This window comes from Pollicipes pollicipes, unplaced genomic scaffold (genome assembly GCF_011947565.3).
Source record: "Pollicipes pollicipes isolate AB1234 unplaced genomic scaffold, Ppol_2.1 Scaffold_4219;HRSCAF=4965_pilon_pilon_pilon, whole genome shotgun sequence".
Lineage (NCBI taxonomy): Eukaryota > Metazoa > Arthropoda > Thecostraca > Pollicipedomorpha > Pollicipedidae > Pollicipes > Pollicipes pollicipes.
This window is the reverse complement of record NW_023596448.1, coordinates 4,956,369-4,980,970: the sequence shown is the minus strand read 5'-3', so window position 1 is coordinate 4,980,970 and position 24,602 is coordinate 4,956,369. Positions and strand designations below refer to the sequence as shown.

The window sequence follows — 24,602 nt, the reverse complement described above, 5'->3', positions numbered from 1 at the left end:
TGATGGTGCACATGCAGCACCAGTGCTCCAGCTGGGACTGCCACTAGCATGTGGATGACCACACACTCCCAGTATGGCAGTGATCCTAGACCCTATTCAGCTGGGCTGTTAGCTGCCATTTGCCATCACCCTGGCCACCAATGTGAGAGCAGAAGAGGAGGACCTGCTCTGCCCTCCTCTGTTTCCCAAACATCCAAACAGCAAAGTCACAACTAACAGTTGACAAGTTGTCCATGCAGGGCTTGAGGTTGACACTGTACTGAAGTTCAGAACATACCGAGCATGAACCATGTCCTATGTCAATGTGTTGATGTGGAAAAGCTGTGTACAGCATATGGGCTCAATCACCACAAAACACACCCATATTTGACCAATTAGGGCACTGGCTGACATCTGGCCTAGGCCTGCAACTGCAACAGTTATGGCCAATGCCCAAGCATTTGGGTAAGGTGTCCAAGTATTTTCACTATTGGTACAGCTTGAATTTGTAATGTGTTTTATTGTCCTTAAGATCAAAACTTAACTAGCAGCTGTGCAAAAAACCAAACTTAAATCCATCAAAAATGTCAAAAATTTAGGCTGAGCATCAGGGTAATTCTATCACCCATTAGTTGATAGTCACTTATTCTAAGCAGCAAAGTGTCTTGGGCTGTCTCTGCCATCATGATAGCTGTAGATGTGTCAAGTTGGCCTCAAAGGCTGGCCATGATTTCCTGAAACTCTCTGGGATAAAAATTATGTTTGTGTTAAGGTTGGGGATTATAATGGTGGCTTTCTTAAAATTAAACTATATTCATATTGCAGGCACATCATAGAAATATACATCAATGGCATATTCATTTGGCATATTACGTGACATATCCATAGCTATAACAGTTCCTGTGACAATGGAGTCACATAAGCAATGCTAAGATATGCTGCTAGATGAAGTTTGCAAGCAAGTATGTAAGTAGCACAAAAACAATGATGTCCACACACCCCAAAATATACCATATTTACACAGAGATTGCTACAACCTTATAGAAGATGCACACAGTATATTCCTAGGGTGGCCAATGACATGAGGTCCATATCTGATAACAACCAATGCATTCACAGCATGGAGCACACAATCTTGTCACCTAAAATACCTGGGCACTAGCTGCAACAGATCCCACCTAAACATATCACTTTTTTCTAGAAAAACAGGGAAATCACTATGTTGACTATTATCAATCATACACCAGCTGGTAAATTTTTGGATACTACAGATTCTGGGAAAGTTAAATAGTCTGGGGGAAACCAAAACTAAAAATTTGTCACAATGGACTCCTGTCTAGAAGAATGTGAACATTTGAATACTTGACTTAAACCATGTAGTACATATTTGCTCACCTACAATTATGTGCCTAGTACTGGAGTCCCAGATTTCATATATACCTTTATCTTGCTGTGATGCCAAAAGTGCATTCTACTGATGTCTTCAGCAACAGCTGCAGGACAACATGCTAAATAAAAGTTGGATAACTCCTTGCACTGCATGCATAGCACTTGACTGACTGCCAGCCACAAAATCATGTTTTGAGACCAGCTAGGTTGATAAAGGTCAAACAAGGCATAGATGAGATGTTATGAGATCCTGAGACCAGTGGTGTTAATGATTATCATTTAAGATATAAATGGGATCTGTCAGAGGGCAGATATAGGAGGTAAATCCCCATATTCATGGAACTGGGATCTGTCAGAGGGCAGATATAGGAGGTAAATCCCCATATTCATGGAACTTCACATCATGCCAATGGGTATTACACAGAAACCCAGAATCTGAATGTATAACTCAGGTGTACACCATAACACCTTGTGCAACCACAACCTAAACATTCTGGCAGCCCCCTCTGGCACATCAGACTTGAAACCAAAGCAGGAAACTATGACTTTTGCAGATTTTTTTGGGGGGGTGTCATGCCTGTTTTACAGCTGCCTTCTAAGTACATACATTATCAGATGGGAACCAAGTTTTGCTCAGCATTGTACCTTGAGACATATTTGATATAAATTGAGATGTGTGGCATAACAATGTTGCAGAGGAGAAAATGTTCCAAGTCCAAATACACAAATCCTGGCAACCCTACACCAAGACAGTAGCACATAACCTATGCCTGCTAAATATTGGAAGTAATAAATTTAAATTACCATTCAGTGTCAGTCTTCACTTCAAACATTCTGCAGCACAGAAACCTTACATGCATATAAAATATTTAAGCACAGCCCATCGGCGAACTGGTGACAGCCATACCTCCCACAAATGTCTAACCTCGGAACAACAGTGACCAGCCATGGAAACGGGCCGCGGTCTAATCCGTGTCACCGAGAGCACCTGAGCATACAAACAGTAATAACGACCGTCAACTACATAACTGAGAACCATGCGTTGCAATTTGAAAAATTATGATGGAAAATAGTGTAATTACCTCTTCAGGTTGCTAAAACCTTCAGTTCATAGCAGTAAAAATGGTCTCAATCCCCACCCACATCGTCTCCCTCTCAACACGGGCAACGAGCCGAATAGGCGAAAGGCGCGGACCTTGCGCCACAAACGAATCAAAGGTGGGACTTATAGAGATGAAACTTGCGCCTAATAGATGCACTTTGGTGGTTCTGCACACAACTGGAGTTCGACTGCGTATTCAACACTTTTTAAATAAAAATATGTCACATTTTTATTAAATGGCATGATTTAGCCTTTGAGGAGTATCCTCATCTGCCTGCCTGTTTACTCATTCTCGGTGACTGTCTCACTACTATAAACAAGAAAGGGTGTCTGTGGATGTTTGAGTGTGCTAGGCCGTGTTGTTCGCGGTGGGGGTTTGTGCGCGTCGTATTTTGATTAGTTGGACACAGTGACCATTTCTACCTGACATTCTTCAGATCATTGGTATTCTTGGTTGATTGATTCTTTGGGTTTCGTTCGGCTGAAGCAAGATGAATACTTACAAAGTGGTGAGTGTACGTGCGCCAGAATAGTCCTAGTTTCTGATGACTTGCCATTGTAACACTACTTCTGTGCTTCTTATGATGTTTAGATTTGTGGGCGTAGGAATGCATCAGAAATCGACGAATCTTCTGCTAGTTTTGAAGCTACCTTGTTTTATGCATCACTGAAAGCTATTATACATTATCAAAAACATGGGGTCATGGACCTTCTTCCCCACTGCCATTTCCCCTGCCCACTTGTAAATGCCCATCCCATATTTTTGGAGCCCTGAGACAAGGAGTCTAGTAGTTTCTGTTTGAATATTGTGTGTATTATTTATACGGTAGTATATACATAATGATAGATATATCACATACATTATAAATTTGGCAGCAGTTCTATGGTATTTTGTTTAGAGTCCTATATTAGTAGTTCTTTTGGTATGTTCAGCTGGCACTTTTGTTAGAAGCTGCATGCTGGTGGGATACTTGTAAAACTTTATCATTGCAGTCTACAGTCACTCCAATTTAAAATCAAGCCCAGCTCTGCAGCACCAGCTGAGCACCTCCTTGCACTGCAGCATCAGCTGAGCAAGCAAGCACTCTACTCTCTCTCTCTCTCTCTTTCTCCTCTCTCCTCTCTCTCTCCTCTCTCTCTCTCTCTCTCTCTCTCTCTCTCTCTCTCTCATCTCTCTCTCTCTCTCTCTATCTCTCTCTCATCTCTCTCTCTCTCTCTCTTCTCTCTCTCTCTCTCTCTCTCTCTCTCTCTCTCTCTCTCTCTCTCTCTCTCTCTCTCTCTCTCTCATATCTCTCCTCTCTCTTCTATCTCTGTACTCTTACTCTGTACTCTGTACTCTGTACTCTGTACTCTGTACTCTGTACTCTGTACTCTGTACTCTGTACTCTGTACTCTGTACTCTGTACTCTGTACTCTGTACTCTGTACTCTGTACTCTGTACTCTGTACTCTGTACTCTGTACTCTGTACTCTGTACTCTGTACTCTGTATGCTGAGGACCACCCTTTTCACAGTATGCCAACAGCTGAACATCTCTCTTTCCTGTGTGGCACCATTAAATAATTTTGTCCTCTCTTCCTCTGCAGCACTAAATGAGCATGTCCTGTTTCCATCTGCAACACCAGCTGAGCACCACCCTCGCTCCCTCTTCAGCACCAGCTAAACATGTCCTTCCCTTTCTCTCTGTAATGGCAGTGGAGCACCACCCTCTCTCCCTCTGCAGCATTAGCTGATCATGTCCTTTTCTTGCACTCTGTGACATCAGCTGAGCACCACCCTCTTGCCCTCTGCAGCACCATTTTGGCATGTCCCTCTTTCTTCCTCTATAGCACAAGCTGAACATGCTCTGTCCCTCTGCAACACCAGATGAGCACCACTTCCTTTTGCAGCACCATCTGAATATCATCTTTACTCCCTCTGCAAACAGTAACTACCAGCTGAGCACAACTTTTATGAAGGCATCAGCTGAGTGCCAGTGACACCACCCATTTTTTAGCACCACTAGGTGAACACCAACCTCTGCTCCACAGTTGCCAGCCAGGCACCACCCACTTTCCAGGTGCAGTAGCAACTGGGCACCACCATCTTTCCCTCCACAGCACCAGCTGAACACCTCTTTCTCGCCCACTGGGCACCAGCTGAGCCCGCCACCTTCTCTGCTGGCAGGTACAAGACTCGAAGCGCGAGGAGTTTCGCAAGTACCTGGAGAAGAATGGCGTGATGGACGTGCTGACGCGGTGCCTGGTCAGCCTGTACGAGGAGCCCGAGAAGCCGGCCGACGCGCTGCAGTACGTGCGCAACACGCTAGGCGCCGCCAGTCCCGACAAGGTGGAGCTGGAGAGCCTGCGGCTCGTCGTCGCCGAGATGAAGGAGAAGGTAACGGCGCCACCGACGCGCGGCCGCGCCTCAGTCGCGAGCGGGTGGTGATGGTCCGACGCCTCCGTCAGTGTCGTGGTGATGTCTGTAATGACATGTTGGGCGGACGCCGGGGCACGTGGAGGCGGCGGCGACAGATGACTGGCGTGTCTCACATGCGCGATGACGATCAACACTGCTGACGGCAGTGGCGGAGAGCTCTGGTGTGATGGCCCGCGGGGGCTGCAGGGTGGACGCCTCCTCCGGGGTGGTGGTGGTGGGGACGCGGCTGACGGGAGCGGTGCTCTCCCCGCCAGATGACGGTGATGGAGGATGAGAACAAGGAGCTGCGCGAGCGGCTGCAGGGCCTGAGCGTGGACGGCGAGCCGGCCGAGGGGGGCGAGGAGGGCGGCGCCGAGCAGCCACCGGCCGCAGACGCCGCTGACGCCAACGCCAACGCTAACGACAAGGAGAAAAAGGTGAGGTGCGCTGCCGACAGCCAGGCGGGAGGCGTCTGTGACGGTAAGCGGGCCGTCTCCAGCCCACCAGGAGGCGGCGGGCGAGGTCATGGCAGTGCCGTATGTGTGGTTCGGATTGTCTATAGAGAGAGGCTGGCGCCGACCATAGTGAAACACCGGGAAACTCACAATCCATTTAGATGTGAGTTGATAGAGAATGTTCCATGCTTTCAAGCAGTGCTTCTGATTCAAACGAATCGCATGTGCCGCGTCACTCGCATGTGCTGGGGACCAGTCACCGTCCAGTGTCGGTCCAGGTCCCTGTTACTTCGGTGTGCTGGGGGCCAGCCACCGTCCAGTGTCGGTCCAGGTCCGTGTTACTGCGTTGTGCTGGGGACCAGCCACCGTCCAGTGTCGGTCCAGGTCCCTGTTACTGCGTTGTGCTGGGGGCCAGCCACCGTCCAGTGTCGGTCCAGGTCCCTGTTACTTCGGTGTGCTGGGGACCAGCCACCGTCCAGTATCGGTCCAGGTCCCTGTTACTGCGTTGTGCTGGGGGCCAGCCACCGTCCAGTGTCGGTCCAGGTCCCTGTTACTGCAGTGTGCTGGGGGCCAGCCACCGTCCAGTGTCGGTCCAGGTCCCTGTTACTTCGGTGTGCTGGGGGCCAGCCACCGTCCAGTGTCGGTCCGGGTCCCTGTTACTTCAGCGTACCAGGGTTAGCCAGTATCCAGTGTCCTGTTACCCATGTGTGCCAGTGGCAGTCCAGGTCCCTGTTACTTCAGCATGCCAGGGCCAGCCAGTATCCAATGTCGTGTTATCCATGTGTGCCAGGGTCAACCACTGTCCAGTGGTCTGTTACCCATATGTGCCAGGGCCAGCCAGTGTCCATTGTCCTGTTGCCCATGTGTGCCAGGGCCAGTCACTGTCTAGTGTCCCATTACCCATGTGTGCCAGGACCGACCACTGTCCAGTGTTCTGTTATCCATGCATGCCAGGGCCAACCACCGTCCAGTGTTCTTTTACCCATGTGTGCCAGGGCCAACCACTGTCCAGTGTTCCGTTACCCATGTGTGTGTCAGGGCCAACCACTGTCCAGTGTTCTGCTACCCGGGTGTGCTGGGAGTTCACCATTGTCCAGTGTTCAGTGCTGTCTCCCGAGCCTGTGGCGGCCGCCGGCTAGGCGCGTCCCGGAGGCGGCCGGGTCTTTCTGACATCTGATCGCACGAATCACCCGCCTCGCCATGGCTGGCATGATAGCCACCACGTATATGGCTATCATGTTAGCCATGCTGCTCCTGATCACGCACCTTTTAATGCCCCTGATCTGACAAGTATTGACTAGAATGATGTAATGTCGCGTTTCCAACAGTTACGTCTGTTTATGGCCGTGTGCCAGTTGAAACCGGCAACAATGACCACCAAGTCTCATGGCGATGGTGGTTGCTCAAACGGCCCTTGGCGTGTTCCACACGGACGATCGGCTGGATGTGGACCGGCCATGCCTGTTGGACTTGCATGTATGTGGCGTCACCAGCTCCGCCGCCTCTGTCGATTCAGTGTTGGGTGTCCGCGTTACGGGCCCGGCCAGCCGTGTAGTGGGCGCGCCGCGGCCGTCCTGTCGCCGACTCCGACGCTGAGCCCCCTCCCCCTCCGTGTGTTACAGTAAGCCGTCGACCGCGCCACCAGTACCAAAGGCTGCCTTCAGGAGGGCGCCGGCCCCATTCCACGCCGCGCCCGCCGCTGTTACGTGATTGGTCCGTTGTGCGCCTTGCGCGCCAGCGGCCGGCCGGCTGACACGGAGCTGGGGGGCTGTGATTGGCCGGCGGCCGAGGTGCGGACGGCGCCCGGTCGCCAGCGCCGGGCCGTCCGGAGCCGGCCAGCCCGCTGCCGCGCCGCTCCGCAGGGAGCGCCCACTGGCCGCCTGAAGCCTGGGCGGGGCGTGATCGCGCCAGCTGTTTGTCGGAGGTGCCGGCGGCTGGCCCGGCCTGCTGCGACTCTCGCTCGCTCGGCAGGGACGTCGACGGTCTTGGCGTTGTACAAATGGACCGTGTTGAGTGTTTGTATTTTCTTAATGAACCATCTCGCCACACATAAACGCACGCACGTAAGCGCGCACACGGTTGACTTTGAAAAGCAACGACCCCCAAACCCGACATTCACGTGGCGGCGCACACAAGCTGCTACGATGCAAACGGACAAAGCTGCGCCGTGGCTAAATATGCATTATAGCGATGCCCCTTCAACGGTCGAAATCGCACCAAATCAACGGTCGAATACATAATGTTGTTGAACACGTTATATAGGCCGGATCGGCAGGAAAGCTCAAGCTCGGAGTGGCAGTAACGTGCGGTAGTGCAGCGGGCGACCAGGCAACGCACGTGGCCCGTCCCAGCCGGACACGGCGCGCGCGCAGTCTGACTACCATGGCCGTCCCGACGCGGACGGAGGGCGGCGCTCCGCTCCGTCTCCAGCCCGTCCGCGCGTGCGGCACAGCACCCCGGCCGGCGGGCGGCTCACAGCGGCGTGTCCGAGTCGGAGCCGTCCTCGTCTGACCGGCCGGCGTCGGCCGCCGCCGACCGGGACGAGCTGCTGCGGCGGCGGCGGCCGCCGCCGCGGCCGGGCCCGCCCTCCTCAGAGGAGCCGGCGCTCCCGGCCGCCGGTGCCATGATGTCCTGGTTCTGGGCCAGCCAGCGCTGCAGCCGGGTGCGCGTGACGGGCGTGCGCAGTAGCTGGCTGATGGCGTCAACTTCCGCCTGCTTCCCCTGCGCCAGAAGCAACCATTCGTCAGACGGCGGCCACTCCGGACCCACCGGCGAGACGGCGCGGAGGTACAGCGCACGCGGCGTCCGGCAGTGAGAGGAGACGCCTGTCCCCGAGCAACGCCGTGGAGACAATCATAACAAAACGGGCGTAGTGCGTGGACTACACGCCTGGCTCTAACACACTTGAAACGGCGCCCCAACCTACCGTCGCCACGCTGGGTGTATACCACACGGGCGTGCCCCTCTCCCCCCCCCCCCCCCTCCCCAGATCATGCACATGCCAGGGAGGATACACCGGGCGTCTGGCTCGCGTGCACATGCAGCGGTGTGCACAGGGCTCCGCCAGCCAGCAAGCATTGCCGGCCTGCAGCACCGTTAAATCAAACCACCGTGGCAGTCGGTGCGGCCGGCCATAGCTGGGCAGGGCACGCGGGGAGGCAGGGTAGGCGCGCGCTGTGGCCTGCCGTGGCACCCGCCGGTGGTGAGTGTGCACCGCGCGGCACCTCTGCGGCTGTAGAGCCGGCCCTCCGCGCCGTGTTATCGTGGGTACTATGTGGACGAAGCAGCTCAGAGCGCCCAGCTCAACCCCACCCGCCTTTGGAGCCCTGAATCTGCCGCCGTCCATCACGGGCATAATCACGCCCCTCCGCACGACGGGGGTCTCGGCTCGAGCGGGTGTCCAGTGTTTCAGCACCTCCTCGCCAGATGTGTGCTTACACAGTCTGTGTCCACGCCTCGGCAGGCTACCTCGGCAACGCCCAGAGCCCCGCCTCTCCCCACCCCCTTCCAGTGGAGCCGGGGGCTACCTGGACGGCCTCCGCGAGTGGACGGGATACCTCAGCAGCGATGGCGGCGCCGGGGGCGCAAGTTGTACTTTGAGAGATGGGCCGGGGTGCCTGAACAGTGCGCGGACGAGCAGAACACCTCGCCAGACGGGCACAGGCGCGGAGGACACGTCTCCACAGGGCGGAAGGGGAGGGGACCTGGGGCGTCACGGAATGGAGAGGGACGGCAGGGGCCATCTTAGCCGGGGGAGGGGCAGACGGCAGATGGAGCACCACAGGTCGTGCGCAGACGGTGCAGGACGCAGCAAAACAGGGGTTTTGTCGGCGGCTGGCCGGCGGGTCGTCCCTTACGTGAACGGAGGGTGACACCAGAGGACATTCCGAAAGGCAGCCCGCGGGAGGGGAGAGGCCAGAGCACCTCGACCGACGGATCGGGACCGGGCGGGGGTACCTTGACGGCCCGCTGCAGGGCCAGCAGGTGTAGCATCCTCTCCGTCCGCAGCGAGCCGCGGCGCCGGCGGCCCTTCAGCGTGTTCTTCCGCCGCAGAGTGCGAGACCCGTCGCCCGTGGCGCCATCTGTGTGAGCGGCGGCGGGCTGACAGCCACTGCGCATGCGCACCAGCCAGGCGAGAAGCCCGGCGCGTGACGTCCTGTCCGGCCCGGGCCCCGGACTGAGCGTAGGCACGAAGAGAGGGAGAGAGCGAAAGAGAGGCGTGCGGGTACATTATGCGGAAGGTGACCCTGAGGCGACTCCCCACGCCGTAAGCCCTGAGGCCAGTAGAGCCACGCGCGGACCATTCGCGTCAGCAGATGAATGCCTCTCAGATAACTAAGACTACCACAAATCCACAGATTGACATTCAACATGCACGTTGAATACCCACACCAGTAGAAAATGTTTGGGCAACAAATGAATCCATATAAACTTACAAGTGAAGCAACAACAACGAAATGGTGTCCCGAGTTGTCTGCAGGCAATGTCTCATGGACGGAGGTACCAGTTCAGCTACAAATATACAACTAAGGGGTGTTGACCCGGATGAGTAGTAATTACGAGCCGTAACTGAAGCGTCGTTACACGTAGGACTTATCCCTGGCCATTACGCGTGGAGGGCTAACATTGGATGCCATGACGGCACGGATGAAGGAGCACCTCGCTATCAAACCGGGGAAACTTTTCTTTAAAGGCAGTGATGGAAGTGAGACTTTTAAAGGAAGTGGGTCCAAACCAATTTTGAAGTCGATCGTTTACATGCGTCACCGCTGAGTTAATGCTCAGCATTCTCAGAAATCAGGAGCGCAGACACCCACGCTCCTCCCGCTCCCTTCAGTATCGTTCATAATAGCACGGTGCACCCCTGCTACGTGGACCTTGAGGAAGGCGGCAGCATCCAGCGACGCGGCACTGGTAACATTGCCGACCCTGCCTTATCTGTGGGGCCTAGGTTCTTGACAGCTGACAAGATATGCTATCGGACGGGAAACCAAATATGCTACATTCCAATCTTCGAGTCACGGCATGGCTGTGGTCTGTAAGCCGGCTCCGGCAGCCCTGATGTATCCGTGGCCGGAGGAGGGGCGGGCATAACGCCTCACGATCACACGCTGCCCTTCCCGAGTAGTTCCCTCGTCTCCCTCTGAGAGTCCCCCTCCCCCCCCCCCGCTATTCGTCCCTCCAAAGGTCATATGAGTCTGGATTCGGTATGCCCCCATACGGCGCAGTTCCCACGGCGGCGACGCGGCGCCGCCCGTCCGCGGCCGCTGCTGGCGTCAGCTCAGAACATCATGCAGCTGGTTAGCGGGCACCCCATGCACCTCCGCCACCCAGAGCGCCCGATATGCTCACAGCGCGGCCGAGTCCGTCGGCCAGGTCAGGTCAGGTCAGGTTAGGTCAGGCGTGCGGAGGTCATCAGTCATCGGGTCAGGTATCGGCTCGCCCCGCTGCGCCACTGACCTGCGTCGGCCGGCGGCGCCGCCAGCGCCGGCGCCGGCCGACCGGCCTCGGTCTGCGTGGCCGAGTCGGCGAAGCTGCGCTCGCCGGCGGCCGGTGAGTCGGCCCGCTGCAGCTCCGTCATCTGCGCCAGCGAGTACGTGTCGGGCGTGAAGACGGGCGGGTACTGCAGGCCGTACCGGGGCAGCACGCGGAACGCCCAGCCGGCCCCCAGCTGTGGACTCGTCTGCGACTTGGCCAGCGGCGCCAGCTGGCCGGCCGGCGGCGGCGGCGGCGGCGCGTGCGCGATGCCCCGACTGATGCCGGTCGTCTCGGCGCCGGGCAGCGTGTGTGTGGAGGCGCTGAGCGAGCCGTAGCCGCTGCTGAGCCCCGGCGGCGACAGCGGGCCCGGCGGGAACACAAAGTGCGGCGACGACGACGCTGAGGTGGGTGTGCGCCGCTGCTTCCCGATCATGGACACGCCCATGGCAGGCTGCAACAGACGCAGACGCCGAAGCCCGGAGAGAAGCTGACACGGACCACACGACCGCCGCAGCAGGTGGACACGGACCACACGACCGCCGCAGCAGGTGGACACGGACCACACGACCGCCACAGCAGGTGAACACGGACCACACGACCGCCGCAGCAGGTGGACACGGACCACACGACCGCCACAGCAGGTGAACACGGACCACACGACCGCCGCAGCAGGTGGACACGGACCACACGACCGCCGCAGCAGGTGGACACGGACCACACGACCGCCGCAGCAGGTGGACACGGACCACACGACCGCCGCAGCAGGTGGACACGGACCACACGACCGCCGCAGTAGGTGGACACGGACCACACGACCGCCACAGCAGGTGGACACGGACCACACGGCCACCACACGACCGCCGCAGCACGAGCGTGAGAAGCTCCCGGCCGCCCCGCTGCTGCCTTGGCACTTGACTCGACAAATACCCAACCCACAACTACAGCGAATCCATTCACCAGCCCACGACCGCACAAGCTCCACACGTGTAATTTAAGCACTGGTCGACGACAACCGGGTCCTATAGACAACACTATGAGAAACATACTCAAACGGGATCTATTATTGGCAACGGGCCAGGGCAACGAAGGGACACATGTATATATGTATACTCGTACTTATATATATATATATATATATATATATATATATATATATATATATATATATAAGGCAACCAAATGGGCCTGGAGCAAACGGGACAACACCGCAGACGGCGGTGGGCACGAACGAGACATGGTAACAGAGAAACGGTACACACGACAGCCAACAGTCCAACTTGTCTTAAAAATGACTTTACTCAGGCAGCCTGACAAGTAACGATCGGGGAACGATCGATCCGCGGTCGTTACTTGATCCACGGTCGATCAAACGAGCATCAACTGTCGGGAAGACCACACACCACATCAAGGCTGTAAAACCATCATCACACTTGACTCCAGACAAACGTGACCGCCTCGACTCGCACGCGTAAGATGCCTAGGCTGAGACAACCTGCTCGACATGGCAATACGACTCAGATGTGAGTAAACTGGCCCGCAATGGCACAATCTTTCGAGGCGGGTGGACTCGGGTTCCAAAGTTCACTGAATTACGGGACCGGCGACCGGCCAAACGATCATCAACTGCACGACGCAACAGGCTAGCATGGACTGCAGTCCTTACCGCTGGGGAGAAAACGGTCCGCCAGAGGCGGCTCAGCACCCCCCAGTCCGCTGCTCTCCCTGTCAGCCGGTCCTCTGATCCCCCGGTCCCCCGGTTCCCCAGTTCCCCATCCTCCGGTCCCCAGTCCCTCGGTCCCCCGGTCCCTCGGTCCCTCGGTCCCTCGGTCCCCCGGTCCTCCGGTCCCCGGATCCCCGGTTCCCCGGTTCTCCGGTTTTCCGGTTCCCCGGTCTCCCGGTTCCGGTCCCCCGGCTCCCCGGTCCTCCAGTCCTCCGGTCCCCGGTCCTCCGGTCCCCGGTCCTCCGGTCCCCGGTTCTCCGGTCCCCGGTTTCCCGGGTCCCCGGTTCCCCCGGTTCCCCGATTCCTTGGTCTCCGGTTCTCCGGTTCTCCGGTTCCCCGGTTCCCCGGTTCCCCGGTCCCCCGGGTCCCGGTTCTCCGGTTCCCCGGTTCCCCGGTTCCCCGGTCCCCCGGGTCCCGGTTCTCCGGTTCTCCGGTTCTCCGGTTCTCCGGTTCCCCGGTTCCCCGGTCCCCCGGGTCCCGGTTCCCCGGTTCTCCGGTTCCCCAGGTCCCGGGGACCCGCCACCCCGGGCCGTCAGCGGCGAGGCCTCACCTTCAGCGGCGTGCGCGGCTCGCCGTCGCCGGCCGACGGCGGCACCTGGATGGTGATGGCCGGCCGCTCCCGGCCCGCCGGCGGCGCGCCCACCTGGGACGCGGACGCCGACTTGGCGAGCCGGGGCGGCGCGCGCGGCCGCGCCGGCGCCGCCTCGAACACGTCGTCGCCGCCCGTGTCCAGGTCCATCTCGAAGGCCAGCCGCATGCGCGCCTCGTCGGCGTGACGCGCCATCGGCGACCACGCGGGACACTCGTACTGCGACGTCTTCTTCAGCTGGCGCGCCTCGTCGGGGGGCGAGCCGGGCCGCCGGCCGGCCGTGTTCAGCAGGCCGCCCGTCTGCTGCGCCGCGGAGACCGGGACGCGCTTCCGGCCAGCGCTCGGACGCCGCGTCGGCGGGCGGCGCGCCGGCCACAGACTCCGCGCCCGGCGCCAGCGCGCTGCGTCGGCGGGGCTCCTCGGCGGCGCGGCGGCGCTCGTCCGGTCGCAGCGAGCCGAGTGGCGCCGGCTGGCGGCGCCACTCCTCCGAGCGTGCCTCCGAGCGCGGTCGGCCGTTCGCCAGCGCCGCGTCCCGCGCCGGCGGCCCCTCCGAGGAGGCCCGGCCGGCGCCGGGGCCGCGCGGCGGCCGCCGGGCTGGCGCCGAGTCCAGACTGGGTCGCCGCACAGGCTCGGAGGCGACGCTGGCGCGGCGGCGGCCGGCCCGCTCGGCCGGCGGCGCCGCCAGGCCGGACGTGCTCAGGCTGCGCTGCTTGCTGAGCGGCGGCCGGCGCTCGTCGGCCGGCCGCTGCCGGGCGTCGCTCTGCCGCCGGCTGCTCAGCGTCGGCCGCATGTAGCCCGGCAGCCGGTCGACCTCTGCGCTGGCGCAGCGGCGCGCGGCCGCCGCCGGCCGCGGCACCGTGTGCGTGCCGCTCAGTATGCTGGCCACGATCTGGCCCTCGGCCGTGACGCCGCGGTGCTGCACGGAGAGCCGGCGGCTCTCGGGCGTCGGCCGGTGCGGCGGCCGCCGGCCGCCGCTCGCGCTCCTCGATGCGCTCCACCCGGCCGCCTCCGCCGATCCGGATCACCACCTCGGTCTGGCGCGCGCCCGCCGTCGGCCCGGCGCCGCCGCCGGAGCCGGAGCCGGCCGCCGACGGCAGGCGCCAGTTGACGTACTCGGGCGGCTGGCCGCGGGAGCGCGGCCGGCGCGGCGGCGGCACGGGCCGCGCGCGGCCGGCCGCCGCCTCGGCCGCCGGCTGGCTGGCGGGCCGGCTCAGCCGGCGCACCTCCTCCGGAGACGCCAGCCAGCGGGCCGTCACCGACACGGCAGCCGGCGCGCTCGGCGGCGTCGATGGAGCGCCTTTCTCCGCCGGTCCCGACGGACGAGAGCCGGCGGACGACGGCGGCGGAGGACGGCTGGGGCCGCCGGCAGGGACCGGAGGGAGCTCGGGACCAGACGGCGGCGGTGTGTTCTGGCGGGGACGGGCGGCCGCCGGCTGTACTGGAGGCGCCTCGGCTTCGGGCGGCGGCGGCGTGCCTTGGCGAGGACGAGCGACCTCCGGTGGGCCGCCCGACCCATCCGACAGCGGAGCCGAACTCTGGGCGCGTGCCACCTCGTGCTGAAAACAACGGGCCCATCGGTTCCTGCAGAACGCTATGACCTTGATCGCTAAGATACAATGTTCATTCTGAAGTACATTATACAGCCTGCCTGTGCAGTCTGCCTTCTTTCAAGGCCAATCAAATGACGTCCGAACATGATTATGCACGACAGGCCTGCTCCAATATGTCTGTGATGCCATGACCGCCGTCACGGCCGCAGCCGGGACTGGTCGCCGGCACCGCGCCACTGCCGACGCCGCGGCGCCGGCGCTCATACCGTCGGCCGCTGCGTCCGACAGAGCGCCGCCTCACCTGGGGCCGCGGCTGTGTCTCCGGCTGGCTGGCCCGGCGTGCGCCGGTCGCGCCGGCCGAGGCGCCGCTGTCGCGCCGTACGCGCGCCAGGAAGCGCAGGCTCGGCTTCTTGCGCACGGCCGGCCGCTCGGAGCCGAGCGAGCTCAGGGAGCTGGCCGAGCCGGCCGAGGGTGCCGGCGAGCCGGCCCGCCACCGGCGCAGCTGCTGACGCGCCCGGTCCAGCGACGACGTCGGCGACGGCGTCACCGGAGCACCGCCAGACACGCGCGGCGGCCTGGCGGCGGCAGAGGGTGTGGGTCAGGCGGCGGCGGAGGGTGCGGGTCAGGCGGCGGCAGAGGGCGCGGGTCAGGCGGCGGCCGAGGGTGCGGGTCAGGCGGCGGCGGAGGGCGCGGGTAACGCGGCGGCAGAGGGCGTGGGTCAGGCGGCGGTGGATGGTGCGGGTCAGGCGGCGGCGGATCCGGCGGCGGCGGAGGGTGCGGGTCAGGCGGCGGCAGAGGGTGCGGGTCAGACAGCGGAATCTGACGGTCGCGGAGCAGCGTCGCATGGCTCCGTCCGCCGGAGCAGGCGGGCCACACGGCCGAGTTTGACTCCGTCGCCAGCGCTCATCACGTGCGCAGGACTCGCTCCGCTGCAGGCGCACTGAGCATGCGCAGGTCTGTGGCGGCAAGGCGCGTGCTGGAGCAGCTGGGAAGCGGGAGCGGGACAGACAGCGGGCGTATTGAGCAGCCTGATGCCAGCCACGGTAAGGTCCACTGACCCCCAGCCCGCCGGCGATCGGCGGCGGTCCCAGCCCATTCCGCCGGAACACGCCCTGTGCAATTCCCCACCTGCAACCGGAGGCGGCGCCCGGCCGCGGCCACCACCCGAACATAACAAACACCGGCAGGGCGGCAGCAGCACATTTAAAGGGCATACCCCCGCTGGGATCTAGCTGTTAATTCTCCGGCTCTGGTTCGATCGGTGACGTCACACGGCCGGTGTCGTATGTCGACACTGAGCTGGCTCGACTGTCCCAGCTGGCCTCACCAGACCGCCCGACCGCCGCCCTCCCGCTAGCCACACGTGCTGCCGGTTACCCTCCAGGTGCTGCCGGGTACCCTCCCAGTGCTGCCCGGTGCCCTCCCAGTGTTCTCCAGTACCCTCCCAGTGCTGCCGGGTACCCTCCCAGTGCTGCCCGGTACCCTCCCAGTGCTGCCGGTTACCCTCCAGGTGCTGCCGGGTACCCTCCCAGTGCTGCCCGGTGCCCTCCCAGTGTTCTCCAGTACCCTCCCAGTGCTGCCGGTTACCCTCCAGGTGCTGCCGGGTACCCTCCCAGTGCTGCCCGGTGCCCTCCCAGTGTTCTCCAGTACCCTCCCGGTGCTGCCGGGTACCCTCCCAGTGCTGCCCGGTACCCTCCCAGTGCTGCCCGGTGCCCTCCCAGTGCTGCCGGGTACCCTCCCAGTGCTGCCGGGTACCCTCCAGGTGCTGCCGAGTGCCCTCCAGGTGCTGCCGAGTGGCCGGCCACTGACCGTTTGAGTGGCGTGCCCTTCTTGCTGTCCTCCTCGTCCGTGTCGCTGTAGTACATGTCTGCCGGGGAGGACCAGGCGTCAGGCGGCGGCGCGGCCAGCCGCAGCGCGCGGCTCACTCACCGCACAAGACCGACACTGACGGCACACCGCCGACACTGGCGGTACACTACCGACACTGACGGTACACCACCGACACTGACGGTACACTGCCGACACTGACAGTACACCGCCGACACTGACGGTACACCACCGACACTGACGGTACACCGCCGACACCGACGGCATACCGCTGCCGACGCCGCCGCTCAAACTGAATCAGCAGCTTCTCCCGTGTGCCAGCGCAGCCCGCCCCAAACGACTGGAACAGTACGCCGCGGACCACAGGCAGCTCTGGCGCCGGCCGCACGGGACCGCTCCGGTGGCTCGCTGTTCAGTCGACCCGCGGCCGGCAGCCGGCCGGGCCCGCGGTGGCGACTCACTGTCGAGGGAGGCGCCGTCCGGCTCCGGTCGGCAGAAGCCGCCCGTGGTGAACGCCTTGGCAGAGTCGTAAGCGATAGCCGACAGGCCCATCTTGTTCATCCACTTGGTCATGTCCAGCTGAGAGTCGGACGCGAACACCAGGGAGCGCTCTGCGGACGTCGGGGCACGGTCAGCGACTGAACAGGTCACAGGTGTGACCTTGTGGACAGGCGTTACTGGTGAACGGGTCAGAGGTGCGACTGGTGAACAGGTCGGAGGTGCGACTTTATGAACAGGTGTCACAGGTGGGTGAAGCGGCGTGGCCTTGTGAAGAGGCGCAAATGATGAGCAGGGCAGAGATGTGACCTTGTGAACAGGCCAGGGGTGCGACCGGTGCACAGGTCAGAGGTGTGATCTTGTGAACAGATGCGACTGATGAGCAGGGCAGAGGTGTGACCTTGTGAACAGGCCAGGGGTGCGACTGGTGCACAGGTCAGAGGTGTGATCTTGTAAACAGGTGCGACTGGTGAACGGGTCAGAGGTGTGATCTTGTGAACAGATGCGACTGATGAGCAGGGCAGAGGTGTGACCTTGTGAACAGGCCAGGGGTGCGACTGGTGCACAGGTCAGAGGTGTGATCTTGTGAACAGATGCGACTGATGAGCAGGGCAGAGGTGTGACCTTGTGAACAGGCCAGGGGTGCGACTGGTGCGCAGGTCAGAGGTGTGATCTTTGTAAAACAGATGCGACTGGTGCACAGGGTCAGATGTGTGATCTTGTGAACAGATGCGACTGATGAGCAGGGCAGAGGTGTGACCTTGTGAACAGGTCAGAGGTGCGACTGATGAGCAGGGCAGAGGTATGACCTTGTGAACAGGTCAGGGGTGCGACTGGTGCGCAGGTCAGAGGTGTGATCTTGTAAACAGATGCGACTGGTGCACAGGTCAGATGTGTGATCTTGTGAACAGATGCGACTGATGAGCAGGGCAGAGGTGTGACCTTGTGAACAGGTCAGAGGTGCGACTGATGAGCAGGGCAGAGGTATGACCTTGTGAACAGGTCAGGGGTGCGACTGGTGCGCAGGTCAGAGGTGTGATCTTGTAAACAGATGCGACTGGTGAACGGGTCAGAGGTGTGATCTTGTGAACAGATGCGACTGATGAGCAGGGAGAGGTGTGACCTTGTGAGCCGGTGTGAGCACTCCTGGACGTGTCCGCCCCAGGTCCAGTCGGCCCCAGCCGGTGCCCGGCCAGGCCCGGTCCTCACCGGTGTTGTGTCCTAGCGCTCCCACGTGTCTCCGCAGCTCCACACATCCGTCCTCCCACGCCGCCCCATCAGCCAGCGCGTCCCACCGCGGCCGTCCCAGCTGTCTCGGGCCGCTGCTGGCCGGCTGAGACGGAGTAGAGCCGCCGCCAGCCGCCGCGGCGGCCTTCCCACCGACGGCCCGGCCTCGGTGGATCGGTTACACCGGCCCGGCTCGGCTCACCTCTGTTGTGGACCCTGAAGGCGTGTTTCTTGGAGCGGACGTCAGTGGCCGGCGACACCTGGTAGCCGGGCAGGGCGATCAGCGTCTCTGCCTCCTGCGCCTGTCGACACACGCACACACCGCTACCAGCGATGTCATGTAACTGCAAGCCAGTGAAGAGCGGCCGGTACTGGTGGGTATGTGAAGGGTTCCAGACTGCGGCGTTGCACGCCAGATGCTCAACTGACCAGGTCAGCCATTCGAAACAAACGCTAAGGGAAATCACCAGGTTGCTTCCTGGTGTTCAAGCAGCCATGTGTCTTTGACCGGGGAACGGCGCGAGCTGTCGAGAGTGCGTGCGCCTGACGACAGCCGGATGGGGCGGGGCGGTGCCGTCAGGCCAGGCGGGCCCGGTGCGCCAGCCCACCTCCTTGTCTTGTAGCCGTACAGCACGTGGCCGTGCAGCACCAGCCAGCGTTTGGCCCACTTGTCGTGGTGCAGGAAGCCGCGGCCCTCCTTCTTCAGGTAGAGCCAGCCCTGGCAGTCGCCCTGGCCCAGGTCCTTGCAGGACACGCGGACGGCCCTCTGCCGGCCGAGGGCGGCGTCAGAGCGAGCAGGCGCCGCCGGACACGGCCAGGATCTGGGCCTTAAACATTAACTGATTATCCCCATGTTCGCATCAACCCACAGGTACGACCCTCAGGTACACCCCTCGAACTTCCGCACATCGGACGTCCGGAGACAAACACCAAGATAAGTGCCCTGCCTGCGCCAGTGCGCCAATGCCATGCGCCATGGCATGCGCCAACGCGCCAATGCCACGAGCGGCACGCGCAAAATGTTTGACAGCACTCAGCCCCGGCCGTGTGGCCGTGCGGCACAACACCAGCTCCACATCACATCCTAGCTCTGCCACGGACGCCGACGAGAACTCACTGAAGCTGAGCCGGGAGTGCTGCCGGAGCAACGAGCCGGAGCCGGAGCCGCGGCCGGAACCGCGGCCGGAGCCGGAGCCGGAGCCGGAGCCGGAGCCGCGGCCGGAGCCGGAGCCGCGGGCGCCGTGCGTCGCCGGCTCCCCGACCGCCTCGGGCCGGCTCAGGTCACTGAGCGACGTCTTGAGGCCGCGGAACGCCACGTCCATGGCCTCGATGATCTCCCGTAGCGGAGAGGCGTCCTTCAGGGCGGCCGGCATGTCCGAGCTGGACTCGTCTGTCGGCCGCCACAGGTCACCGTCAGCCCGGGGCCGGGCGCGGGCGGCGGGCGGCGGGCGGCGGGACGTGCGCCGGCCCGGCCGCCGGCAGACGCCGCCACCCGAGGGACAGCGCGTCACCACCACGTCCGACTCCTGTACCTTCAGGTTGCTGAGTCCGGCCCCCGCACCCGATCCTGTGACGCGCCTCGCGGCTGTCCCCACCGTGACGCTCCAGAGGGCCGGCGCGGGGCAGCACTGACCAGTCCCGACCTGCCACAGGCCGTGAACACGCACACGGACGCACGCACGCGCGCGCGAGCGTCCGATCCCGGCGGCGACGTTCATCACCACACACTCGTTAATCACGGCCCGCCAGCAGCTGTCAGCGGCCCAGGCAGTTAATTAGCCCAACAGCCGACACACATTTCCGCCCGCACACCGGCACTATTGCAAGCCGTCCCAAGCGATCTGCAGACCATTGCCAGACGTCCCAAGCGATCTGCAGGCCATTGAGAGCCGTCCCATGCGATCTGCGGACCATTGCAAGCCGTCCCGAGCGATCCGCGGACCGTTGCCAGACGTGCCAAGCGATCTGCGGACCATTGCTAGACGTGCCAAGCGATCTGCGGACCATTGCCAGATGTGCCAAGCGATCTGCGGACCATTGCCAGACATGCCAAGCGATCCGCGGACCATTGCGAGCCGTCCCATGCGATCTGCGGACCACTGTCAGACGCCCCAGGCGATCTGCGGCGGCGACAGACAGCGGGCTGGGGCGTGGCGTTCGTCTGGAGTCCCGGCCACCGTTTGCAGCAGCGCATCACCTCGGGTACCACTCACCGGCCTGAGTCACACACCGGTTACCAGTTCACCAGCAGCCGCTGGCCGCCAGAACCACGCAGAAGAGAGCGCACCGTAGCTGACCGCGACAGTGGACACATCTCTGACTCAGACGCCGACACCCGGCGCTGATTCACCGGCCCAGCGCCGCGCCGCGTGCGCGGTCCGCCGGCCTGGCGGCAGGGTCTGCTCACCTTGCGTCACGCCGGCCAGGTGCAGCGCGGTGCGGTGGGCGGGGGTGGCAGCGGGCGGGTGAGTGTCGACCTCCTCCTCCTCCTCCTCCTCCGAGGACGGCCGGTCTGACGGAGGACAGCAGACGTCTGGGTGCTCCGGCGCGTGCCTCCACACACCACGCTCGGGAGACGGTCGGCTACTCAGCATGTCGCCAGCCCTCGCCGGCCGACGTCCCATCGGTGTCGAACAACACAATACGCACGCCAAAACCGGGCTTACCACCGACTCCAGCTGCTTTGCAGCAACAGTTTTACGATTCGTTAAATTTACTCAATTTCTTTACCTTCTGTAGTCTTCTTCCACCGGAGTCGCAACGCGCGTGTGGGGAGAGAGGGGTCAAGTGCATTGCGGGCCTCTTTACCTCTAAAGGAGGTTAAATGTGTTGCGGGCCTCTAACCTAAAGTGTTAGTTGCCCCCCCCCCCCCCCTGCCCAGTGTCTGCAGCACCAATGTCGGGCAGTCACACAAATACGGTCATTCTACTGATCTCACGGCTGCTGGTTCGAACCTCGCTGGGCTGCGGGGGCGTCGGGCGGCGGCGGCGGCCCGTCCTCACCTGGCGGCGGGGTCTGGCGGACATCGGGGGTGTCGGGCGGCGGCCGCGGCCCGTCCTCACCTGGCAGCGGGGTCTGGCGGATAGCGGGGGTGTCAGGCGACGGCGGCGGCCCGTCCTCACCTGGCGGCGGGGTCTGGCGGACAGCGGGCGTGTCGGGCGGCGCCGGCGGCCCGTCCTCACCTGGCGGCGGGGTCTGGCGGACATCGGGGGTGTCGGGCGACGGCGGCGGCCCGTCCTCACCTGGCGGCGGGGTCTGGCGGACAGCGGGGATGTCGGGCGGCGCCGGCGGCGGTCCGTCCTCACCTGGCGGCGGGGTCTGGCGGACAGCGGGGATGTCGGGCGGCGCCGGCGGCGGCGGCCCGTCCGTCAGCGGCAGGGCCGGGCCCGGGCCGGCGGCGCCGCTGCTCGTTGTCGTCGGCGAACCTGCGGGCCGCTCGGCGGCGGCATCTGTCGGCCAGACGGCGGCCGCTGTCAGCGCCGCTGACACAGCCACTGACGCCGGCGCGCCACAGGTCTCTGGCAAGCGCACGCACAGCATCACCGCCAGGGTTAAGCAAACAGCGCCGTACGACGCCGTAAGCAAACAGCGCTGACGGGCGCGCCAGGCCGGGCGGTCTGGCTGCGGTCCCGGCCCCCGGCCGAGAGGCGCGCGGGGCCCGTGGCAGGTTTGGCCGCCGGCGCCCGGAGCGGCCGAGGGGTCGGCATCGCTGACCGGGCGTGACCTCCAGCTCACGGCGGCCCGACGGCCGGCTGAGCGGCGGCGTACGGCGTACCGGCACGCGCCGGCCACCACACAGCCGGGGACCTTCGGCTGCCGAGCGGCACGCAGGGGGGGGGGGACATTCGGCAGACGCCGCCCTGCCGCCGCGTGACGGGAAGTTGCAGCAGGTTTTTGGTACAGTGGCTCCTGGGCCTCTGTTCTCCCAACATGCCAGCACACGTGACAGCACGCGACCGGGAAAACAGCCGCACGCATTCCTGCCAGGCGCAGAGCAGTGTCCATCGCAGCCAATCCGACTATGGTGTCATGATTCCGGCATTCGGTGGATGACTGTGACGAAGCTATGTGCAACAGTCAGACTAAAACGTTCTTCTCCATGAAATGAAGGCACTTGGACATGCTAGTTGAGTAAGAAAAGGAGCACTAATAGAGCAGCCCGCAGATTGACGTGAGCCATGCCACAGGCTGGCATTCACAGCTGCACTACGTACTGCCTGCCGCGAGATAACACACAGGATGCCCAGCGTGTTGGCACGAGGGACACCCTCCCGGCGAGGCGCAGGGTAGCTGGCCAGCAGCGGAGTGTGCCGGCCGGGACCGCATGTCTGGCAGCGCAGGGTAGCTGGCCAGCAGCGGAGTGTGCCGGCCGGGACCGCATGTCTGGCAGCGCAGGGTATCTGGCCAGCAGCGGAGTGTGCCGGCCGGGACCGCATGTCTGGCAGCGCAGGGTAGCTGGCCAGCAGCGGAGTGTGCCGGCCTGGGACCGCATGTCTGGCAAGCGCAGGGTAGCTGGCCAGCAGCGGAGTGTGCCGGCCGGGACCGCATGGTCTGGCAGCGCAGGGGTAGCTTGGCCAGCAGCGGAGTGTGCCGGCCGGGACCGCATGTCTGGCAGCGCAGGGTAGCTGGCCAGCAGCGGAGTGTGCCGGCCGGGACCGCATGTCTGGCAGCGCAGGGTAGCTGGCCAGCAGCGGAGTGTGCCGGCCGGGACCGTATGTCTGGCAGCGCAGGGTAGCTGGCCAGCAGCGGAGTGTGCCGGCCGGGACCGTATGTGCTAGCCAGCAGCGGAGTGTGCCGGCCGGGACCGCATGTCTGGCAGCGCAGGGTAGCTGGCCAGCAGCGGAGTGTGCCGGCCGGGACCGCATGTCTGGCAGCGCAGGGTATCTGGCCAGCAGCGGAGTGTGCCGGCCGGGACCGCATGTCTGGCAGCGCGGCGCCGCGGAGGAAAGCCGCCGCCGCCGCCGCCGCCGCGGAGCAGTGGCTGACGTCACGTTTCCGGCCGGCGGCGCCGCCGGCTGGCGGCAGGTCGGTGGTGTTTGGCCGGGCTCCACGGGTCGCAGCGGGGCCCAGCCGCACCCGCCGGCCGCGGCTCACCCGAAACACGCCCACGCCGGCCGCGACGGCCCGGCCGGCCGCTCTCAGAGGGCGAGACTGGCCGCTCTCAGAGGCCGAGACTGGCCGCCCTCAGAGGCCGACACTGGCCGTTCCCAGAGGCCGAGACTGGACGCCCTCAGAGGCCGAGACTGGCCGCCCTCAGAGGCCGAGACTGGCCGCCCTCAGAGGCCGACACTGGCTGCTCTCAGAGGCCGAGACTGGACGCTCTCAGAGGCCGAGACTGGCCGCCCTCAGAGGCCGAGACTGGCCGCTCTCAGAGGCCGAGACTGGCCGCCCTCAGAGGCCGAGACTGGCCGCTCTCAGAGGCCGAGACTGGACGCTCTCAGAGGCCGAGACTGGCCGCCGTCAGAGGCCGAGACTGGCCGCCCTCAGAGGCCGAGACTGGACGCTCTCAGAGGCCGAGACTGGCCGCCGTCAGAGGCCGAGACGACCCCGGCTCCCCGAGAGGGCGCCGTTCGTGTGACGCTCTGTCATCAGTCCCGGGTCGTTCCCGACAGCGCCGACATCGTCGCACGGAGACTCCCAGCGTGATGCCGGACGGTTTTGCTCTGGGTGTGCCCGGACGCCACAGGTTCGCACGTGCCCCCTGACGGGCGATATGGAGCTGGGTACAGTCGGCGCTGAGGTTAGCGGCCGGGTGGACACTCGCCACAAACCGCCGAGAGGCTGAGCAAGGCCAAAACGCCCAGCTGGCCGAGTTAAGCGGCCGCCTACCTTTAGCCGTGCTAAATACAATACAGATGAACCCGGGTGAAACAATTAATCCTCGCAAGGCCGCGGCTGTGAAAACAGCACGTTCTTTGGCGGCGCTAAATACAATACAGATAAACCCGGGTGAAACAATTAAACCTCGCAAGGCCGCGGTTGTGAAAACAGCACGCAGGCAGACCCTCTCGGATTATTTCGATCCCAAACAACTGGTAACGGCATGTCGGCTAATGTCTCTTCCTGAGCTCGTATAACAAACACCAGATCGCTCGCCGTGTTCTTACAGAGCCCAGCGAGCGAAGGCGCGAAATCATTATATGACCTGCGATCGATTATGCTATTTCCGCAACTGGTTTTCAGGTAACAAGACTGCGCCAAGGTTAATCGCTCTCCTCTGTTTGTGGTTTCTTGGCCACAAAACCCGGAAGAGAGGAATGGCAGCGATGACAACCATCATAAAATTCGGACGCTTAGCTATATCACGTGTTTTAACCAGAATGTCCAGCACGTTCACACGCGTCCCGGAAGCACCGTAATCGGCCTTCTTATCGTCGCCGCCGAGTCCTGGT

At 62.5% G+C, this 24,602-nt stretch overlaps 3 protein-coding genes across 3 annotated transcripts; 1 reads left to right on the top strand and 2 right to left on the bottom strand.

The window, feature by feature from the left end:
• Positions 1 to 2,794: 2,794 nt before the first annotated feature.
• On the top strand, positions 2,795 to 7,571 carry LOC119095491 (c-Myc-binding protein). The gene is made up of 4 exons (XM_037218329.1): positions 2,795 to 2,979; positions 4,636 to 4,845; positions 5,142 to 5,303; positions 6,944 to 7,571. The coding sequence occupies exons 1-4, from the start codon at positions 2,962 to 2,964 to the stop codon at positions 6,944 to 6,946; spliced, it is 393 nt and encodes a 130-aa protein (XP_037074224.1). The 5' UTR covers positions 2,795 to 2,961; the 3' UTR covers positions 6,947 to 7,571.
• A 361-nt stretch (positions 7,572 to 7,932) lies between these two features.
• LOC119095586 (protein transport protein SEC31) lies at positions 7,933 to 13,105 on the bottom strand. Its single transcript, XM_037218442.1, has 3 exons — positions 13,070 to 13,105; positions 10,782 to 11,250; positions 7,933 to 8,042 (listed from the first exon to the last, which is right to left on the bottom strand). Exons 2-3 carry the CDS (start codon positions 11,242 to 11,244, stop codon positions 8,023 to 8,025), a joined length of 483 nt encoding a protein of 160 aa, XP_037074337.1. The 5' UTR covers positions 11,245 to 11,250; positions 13,070 to 13,105; the 3' UTR covers positions 7,933 to 8,022.
• Positions 13,106 to 15,102: 1,997 nt separating this feature from the next.
• Positions 15,103 to 21,416, bottom strand: LOC119095705 (uncharacterized). Its single transcript, XM_037218560.1, has 10 exons — positions 21,393 to 21,416; positions 21,213 to 21,285; positions 20,618 to 20,722; positions 19,328 to 19,600; positions 18,819 to 18,976; positions 18,413 to 18,512; positions 16,947 to 17,096; positions 16,468 to 16,525; positions 15,169 to 15,233; positions 15,103 to 15,110 (listed from the first exon to the last, which is right to left on the bottom strand). The coding sequence occupies exons 1-10, from the start codon at positions 21,414 to 21,416 to the stop codon at positions 15,103 to 15,105; spliced, it is 1,014 nt and encodes a 337-aa protein (XP_037074455.1).
• Positions 21,417 to 24,602: the final 3,186 nt, after the last annotated feature.

Bases quoted from the DNA above. Each gene is read 5' to 3' on its own strand.
- LOC119095491 (XM_037218329.1), top strand. The intron at 4,846-5,141 runs GTAACGGCGCCA...TCTCCCCGCCAG, and splicing joins TCGCCGAGATGAAGGAGAAG to ATGACGGTGATGGAGGATGA.
- LOC119095586 (XM_037218442.1), bottom strand. From the start codon at position 11,244: ATGGGCGTGTCCATGATCGGGAAGCAGCGGCGCACACCCACCTCAGCG. The intron at 8,043-10,781 runs GTCAGTGGCGCA...CTTCTGGCGCAG, and splicing joins GGCGCCGCCGGCCGACGCAG to GGGAAGCAGGCGGAAGTTGA.
- LOC119095705 (XM_037218560.1), bottom strand. From the start codon at position 21,416: ATGTCCGCCAGACCCCGCCGCCAG. The intron at 18,977-19,327 runs GTGAGTTCTCGT...CTCGGCCGGCAG, and splicing joins GCACTCCCGGCTCAGCTTCA to AGGGCCGTCCGCGTGTCCTG. The intron at 16,526-16,946 runs GTGAGTCGCCAC...CCTCCCCGGCAG, and splicing joins GGACGGCGCCTCCCTCGACA to ACATGTACTACAGCGACACG.